The 7,775-nt window shown below is 35.1% G+C and overlaps 1 protein-coding gene across 1 annotated transcript; it reads left to right on the top strand.

Moving 5' to 3' along the window:
* Nucleotides 1-6,206: 6,206 nt before the first annotated feature.
* Nucleotides 6,207-7,172, top strand: LOC116078695 (olfactory receptor 1500-like). The gene has a single exon (XM_031354039.1). The coding sequence runs from the start codon at nucleotides 6,207-6,209 to the stop codon at nucleotides 7,170-7,172; it is 966 nt and encodes a 321-aa protein (XP_031209899.1).
* The last annotated feature ends 603 nt before the right edge of the window (nucleotides 7,173-7,775 follow it).

Genomic DNA, 7,775 nt, shown 5'->3' with positions numbered 1-7,775 from the left:
GATTGTGTACTTAAAAAAATTCATCTGTAAAGAAATCTAAAACCCAAAAAACATTTGTCTTTTTTGCCTTTCATATTGCGTTTAAATTTCTTATTGAAAAATATTTTCATATAATGTATTTGAATTTTTATTTCCTTTTAATTCCTCTCAGATCCTCTCACCCTATTCAACTCTATGTCTCCTTTCTCTCTTTAGAAAAAAATCAGCAAGTAGAAAAAAAAACAAAAAAAGTATGAGAAGTACATACAGATATATAAAAACACAAAACTAGAAGACACAATGTACAAGAAAAATACTAATAAGGTAAAAACTCCCAGTCAAAATAAAATCTCAAAAAAAAATATCTTTAGGTTTCATTTGAGGTGGCCATCAATGGCTGGACAACATGATGAATACACTTAGTGTGGTTTATATATCTAGTGAGACACCATGAGAAAAACTAATTTTTTCTTTGTGAGAAGTGTCAGTTGGAGATTTTGAAAATATAAATTCAGCCACCTTGAGAACCAATTCAACTCTGTTCTCTAATGCCTCATTTAGGGAGTTTCAGGCAAATCTTCAAATGAAGCTTACAGAGCAGCCTAAAGCTACATTATATTTCTGTGTACTTCACTTTATTTCCTGATATTTAGACATTATAATAGTTCTCCTGATCAAAAGTAGACAGGTGAGTGTATGACAGTAAAATATTTTTTTAAGATTTATTTACTATATGTAAGTACACTGTAGCTGTTTTCAGACACACCAGAAGAGGGTATCAGATCCCATTATAGATGGTTGAGAGCCACCATGTGGTTGATGGGATTTGAACCCAGGACCTTTGGAAGAGCAGTCAGTGCTCTTAACCACTGAGCCATCTTTCTAGCTCCCCAGTAAAATACTTTTGAGAAATAGAAATAAAGTGCAATCAGATGGCTTTATTCATGGTAAATTATTATACCTGTCATTATTAGTTATTGTTAGTCTTGATTGTGCCTAGTTTGTAAGTGAAACTTACATATAAACAAACATTTGTAGAAGAAAATGTCATGCTACAGAATTTTGGTACTATTTTTGTTTTCATGTATTTTCTAAGATATGTATTCATCTACATGAGGGAAATGATGTAGTTTGAAAAGTTGATAAACTATTTAGTGATTGGGCAATATTTTAATATGTACTTTCATATTTGTATCCCATGATATTGCTAGGTTGGTAACTCTAACCCCCTTTCATAATCTCTTGGACTCTGCACAAATAATTATGTTGCTCATGAATAGCTTAATCACTGTCTTAGGGTTATATTGAAATGTAGAGACACCATGATCAAGGAAACTCTTATAAATCACAATATTTAAGTAGGCTGGCTTATAGTTTAAGAAGCTTAGTCCAATATTATCATGGTGGGAAGCATTACATTATGTAAGCAGACTTTGTGCTAGAAGAACCAAGAGTTCTTCATCTTGGTCCAAAGGCAGCCTGAAGAAGATTGTCTTCTATAGTCCACCAGGAAGAGACTCGATTCCACAGTGGGGCAAGAGTTTGTACATATGTATGAAACCTCACATCCTGTAACCACAGTGACATAATTCCTCCAACAAGGCCACAACTCCTACTATTGCCACTCTTTATGGTCCAAGCATTCAAACACATGAATTAATGGTATGGGGGGCATGCCTATGCAAACCACCACAGTCACAGAACACAATATATAAATAGTTTAGTTCTTTTTCTTGTTCTTCTTTACTACACCATGATAAATATCTTAACTTCCTAAGACTTAAAAATACATCGAACTTTATAAATAAGAAAAGACAACTGGAGCAACTGTATTTGCCAAGATAGTACCAAATGTGAAGAAGGAAGCTCCTGCCCCTCCCAAAGCTGAAGCCAAAGCAAAGCCCTTGAAGGCTAAGAAGGCTATGCTGAAAGGTGTCCTCAGCCACAAAAAAAAAATCAGCACCCACTTTCCAGGGGCCCAAGACCCTGCTGTTCCAGAGGCATCTCAAATATCCTTGAAAAAGTACATCATGGAGAAACAAGCATGACCTCTATGCTATCATTAAATTCCCCACAAATAATGAGTCAGCCATTAAGAAGATAGAATAGCCAGGCAGAGGTGGTGCATGCCTTTAATCCCAGCACTTGGGAGGCAGAGGCAGGCGGATTACTGAGTTAGAGGCCAGCCTGGTCTACAGAGGGAGTTCCAGGACAGCCAGGGCTACACAGAGAAACCCTGTATCAAAAAACAAAAACAAAACAAAACAAAGTAGAGGGCACCAACACACTTATGTTCATTGTGGATGTAAAGGCCAAAAAGCACCAAATCAAATAGGCCATAAAGAAACTCTGTGACATTGATGTGGCCAGAGTCAATACCCTGACAAGGCCTGATGTAGAGAATAAGCCATATTTGCTTGGCTCCTTATTATTATACTCTAGATGTTGCCAACTAGATTGGTATCAACTAAACTGAATCCAGATGGCTAATTCTAAATATATAATTTTTTTACTATAAAAATAACAACTAATGAAACTTTGGGAAAACAACAAACATAGAATTTTTAGCAAAATTAGTGCCATAGAATAGAAACATTGGGGAAGAAACAAGATCTAAAGGTGATTGTATTAGGAACCTAATAAGAATGCCTAAAAGTCAAAAGAAGCAGAGAAAATGACTACACAGACATGCATACATACACACACACTCACACACATACAAACACAAAAAGAGACACATGCACATGCATATGTGAAAACACACACACACACACACACCACAAAATAGGAATCAGTTAAATTTGAAAATCAGGTATCAAAAGAGGTTTAAAAGCTGCTAATTTTTAAAATGGTTATAAGCCACTAATCATGCCAAAATTGAAGACAGTCTGCATAAGTCATAAGAATAAGAAATGAAAGATGATTTATGCTATACATGCTTACAAAATTTAGAGAGTAACAAAAGAATGCTCTCAACCAACAAATAGATAGTTTAGCTCAAAAAAAACATTCACAATTACTTCAGTGGTTTTTAAATAGATGGGCTTGGTCTACTGATATCTAACTGGTTCACACAAAATCCCGTGAATTTTGTAAACAGGCAACGGGTAATTATACATCTAATTTTCTCTTCATTTCTACCTTCTTACTAAGCATATTAAGGACTTATCAGTGACCATCAACTGCTCCCACCTCAGGGCTTTAGAAAATTGGTTCTATACAGGTCCTGGGTAATTGCATAAGATCAGGATTCCTTGGGGATGCAGAGCCCTTTGGGTCCATAGATGGCAAGAAGGGGACATGTAAGAAATGTTGACTGCAGAGGATGTTATTTCCTGACCAGGATCTGAAGCAGGAACACCTTCAGTAATCCTAGATAAATTTTCAGAGGGTAAATTACTGTCTTCCAAACTACAGACTTCCAAAACTTCCAGTTTTGATTAGCATGACAGGCAGTTTTCAGGTATGATATTATTCTTTGCCATTTTTGTACTTTGTAACACGTTGAAGCATTTTAGAAATACCTTGTTCCACAGTTACATTGATAATAATTTTGTTAATTACAAATTTTTTATTACAATTTTGTTTATTACAATTACTTATTGGGCATTGTTCCCATATCAAGCCAATAACAACTCTTTAGGGTAGGGGAAATGCTGCAGTGCTTAAGCCTTGTTTTAGTAAGTATTTAGTTTTAGTAAGTATAAAGATTAGTAAGATTTGAAGGGATCTTCTGTCCAAAAGAGCACAGATATCAACAACACCAGAGTACTCACACCACCTGAGTGCCATTTATAAAACTGAGTATCAGCTTGAAATCCAGAGTCTGTGTTTAAAGAGAATTCCAGGTGAGCTGAATGTATAATAACTGCTAAAACTATTTACTTGGACAGTCTTATCTACTATTCAGGGAAAAATTGTGAGTTTTACAACTGAATAAGTAAAGTCCATTGGGTCAGCATCAGCAATCATCACAAATTATCTTTGCTTTGTAGTCTCTTTATGTAAGCCTACATAAACCATGGGCCCACTCATTCACAGACTACAAATAATTCTAGGAAGCTCGGTGTACAATTTCCCCTATATTACTCTAAGTTTTCTGTTTTTTTTCTATTCACTCCTCACATGAGGCTTGTCACATTATGAAAGGTTAGAGTTACTTCATTCTGACATAATGTTAATAAGTAAATTAAATATTAAAAACACAGTAAAACACATTCATAGAAATACTTTGAACTGTAATTTGACCAAAATGGATTTTAAGCCCTAGACCAGTTTCTCTAAAATCTATCATGTTAGATATGGATATCTGAACATGAAGTCAAGGGAGGGATTAAAATTAACTGACACTTCATAAAATGTTCATAGTATATATTTTCTCCATCATTATTAGTGGAATCATATGTATAGGGAAGTGAATATTATATGAATATAGTAGAATCATATGAAGCATAAAAATATCAGTCATTCATATTATTGAAAAGAGCATTGCATTTTGCACACAACATTACTTTCCATAAATACATAATCACATATTAAAGGTAATCACAGACTATCAAAATTTAGTGTTGAAAGGCTAAGTTTGGTGACTTCACATTTTGAGGAGAATGAAGAGTAATTATTTGGATATAATGTAAATTCTTCCTTAAATTTTAGCCTATGTCTCAGGCTACAGAATAGCCAGGAAATTTTCATGAATACTTGGTCATGGACAGTCAGGGTTTACCTTGCTGCAGGATGAAGACAGGCATGACCTTTCCTGCATAAATTTTACAGTCTGTCAACAATAACTGTTACTGAATGACAAGCTGTGAGATGAGTACAAGATGGTAATGGGACCATGGTAGTAGGTCTAATTATATAGAGACACAAAGATGTTATAACTCAATATATGGCATGTCATATTGTAGAAATATAAAGGGGACATGATACATCACAGAGGAGAAGATGTGATAGGTAAGGAGAATATTAAGTTAGAAATAATGGAGTCACAAACTTCAATTTGGAGTACAGCACTGCTGAAGAGTGAAATGCATTTGTGCTATGTAAGGCTATATTTGGCTATAGTGGCTGACATTTGTGTAAGCAACCTATGTTTGGGTATGTTATAGAAATTATATTTTTAAAATAATATTGTCATCTAAGGAATGAATTTGGAAATAGAGAACTGAATTTATATCTCATAATGCCAGTGTGGGTTAAACCTACTGAATAAAATACTATTGAGACATGAGACAGAGGTTAGAATTAAATATTGACTTCAAAATTTCACTTAAGAAATGGTGGCATCCGTTTCTAAGAATGCAATTAGATAATTTTGAATAACTGGATAAGAAGAGCATGAAAATGAGAAACTGTATGAGGTCCTGGGTTGGTGTCCAAGGTAAGAAAAAAGAAAGAATACAATAGAACTCTCATATAGGATATTAAATTAATTTTAAATATTATGAAAAAGTAAAGAAATGGGAGAAAGAATGTGTTATAGGAGAAGAGTAAAATTTTGAGGGGGATTCATGAAGCCATATATGCCTGAGAAAGATGATTAGTCAGCAGCAAGGCAGCTAAATCTGAAGATTACAACGACAACTGCATCTGAATTTATATGGTGATCTAATGCATTAAAGTATATGGGAATTTATTGGGACTCATTTTGAATTATGAGTAGGTATACAAAAATTCTTCAAGAAACTTCACAGAAATGGTAGTTTATAACATTCTTTAAAAGAAAGGCAGGAAAGAGAAATGCCAATGCATTTTCCATATCAGAAGCAATTAGATGTGATGAGGCAATAATAGAGAAGTAGAACATGCTAAGGCAATGTGGCTATAGAGACTGAACATATTTGGATGTAGGGACTTCAGTTACTTTGAAGAGAGTAAGATTAATTACTGTAGAATATACAACATACTTTGTGTGTCACAAACCGTGTCCCTTTTCAATGAAATGTGGGTATGGATGTTGTGGGGAGGTATCAGCAGACTGTACAGGATTTGGTTTGTATATCATTATCTACCAAGAACAACTGAAAAATTAATAAACCAAGATTACTTCATGTCATAGGGAGGTAAAAAACGTAAAAATTAAAGAATGTGAAAAATAAAGGAAACTATTTCTAAATAAACAAATGAGGCAAAAGAGTGAAATGGATCTATGATACCATACAGCCACAACCACTGGGATTTTAAGAGCATGTAACTTTTTTTCTTAAAGTTGTTAGAGGCAGAACATGACTGGAAACAACCAAACTTTGATATCGGAGTTCCTCCTCCTGGGTCTGCCCATCCTGTCAGAGTATCATCTCCTGTTATATGCCTTGTTCCTTGTCATGTACCTCACCACTGTCTTGGGGAACCTACTAATCATTGTTCTTGTTCAATTGGATTCCCATCTCCACACACCCATGTACTTGTTTCTCAGCAATTTGTCCTTCTCGGATCTCTGCTTTTCCTCTGTCACAATGCCCAAATTGCTTCAGAATATGCAGAGCAAAGTACCATCTATATCTTATGTTGGTTGTCTGACACAGCTGTATTTCTTTATGGTTTTTGGAGACATGGAGAGCTTTCTTCTTGTGGCCATGGCCTATGATCGCTATGTGGCCATCTGCTTTCCTTTGCATTACACCAGTATTATGAGCACCAAGTTCTGTGCTTCACTAGTGCTACTACTGTGGATTCTAACAATATCTAATGCCATGATGCACACCTTGCTCATGGCTAGACTGTCTTTTTGTGAGAAGAATGTGATTCTCCACTTTTTCTGTGACATTTCTGCTCTTCTGAGGTTGTCCTGCTCAGACACTTATGTTAATGAGTTGATGATATTTATCATGGGAGGGATCATCATTATTATTCCATTCCTACTCATTGTTATGTCCTATGTAAGGATTTTCTTCTCCATTCTCAAGGTCCCATCTACCCAGGGCATCCACAAGGTCTTCTCCACCTGTGGATCCCATCTGTCTGTGGTGTTTCTGTTCTATGGAACAATTATTGGTCTATACTTATGCCCATCAGGTAATAATTCAACTGTAAAGGAGAGTGTGATGGCTATGATGTACACAGTGGTGACTCCTATGTTGAACCCCTTCATCTACAGCCTGAGGAACAGAGACATAAAGAGGGCTCTAATAAGAGTTATCTGCAGTAAGAAAATCTCTCTTTTATGGCAGTCCTTTGGATTGAATTTTTAATGTATTTTAATTTAATGTAATAAATGTATTGATATTAATATTCCATGTCAGATATTGTCCCTCATCATAGGACCTGCAGGGAAGGAACATACTACATAACTATTTAATACTTAAAGTGTAAAGATTTGATGCAGTAGTCAAAGAAGAAAGGCTGTCTTTGATGCCTGACTACAACTTCCTCCTTACCTTGCATAAACAATCATGAAAATTCACAGTGGATGAGGGGCTGTCTAATATGCTCTCTGCTCTCCTTATGATACTGCAAAATTTTATCATGTTACCATGATTTCTGTGTTCACAGATACATCAGTTGAAATAGTTCACATAATAGATTTGTGACATTGGATCACAATGAAATCTCTTCACTAGCCTGCTTCTTTCTAGTCTTTCCTACAGGTCCTCCCATAATGGTTTTGATATTATTTTTCTCTTAACTCCCCATATTCTTTCTACCTATGCTATATTTTTTCTGACTTATCTTGACCCTTAACAACTTGTTGGAATTATTTTGAACAATTGTCATTTGTATAACTTTTGCCTTGATTTGAAATTGATTAATGACTAGGGATCATTTAATTTATTTCTCTAAGATGAAGGAAAGAA

The sequence above is a fragment of the Mastomys coucha genome, unplaced genomic scaffold (genome assembly GCF_008632895.1).
Source record: "Mastomys coucha isolate ucsf_1 unplaced genomic scaffold, UCSF_Mcou_1 pScaffold5, whole genome shotgun sequence".
Lineage (NCBI taxonomy): Eukaryota > Metazoa > Chordata > Mammalia > Rodentia > Muridae > Mastomys > Mastomys coucha.
Note: the sequence above shows the minus strand (reverse complement) of the source record. Positions and strands in the feature narration are given on the sequence as shown.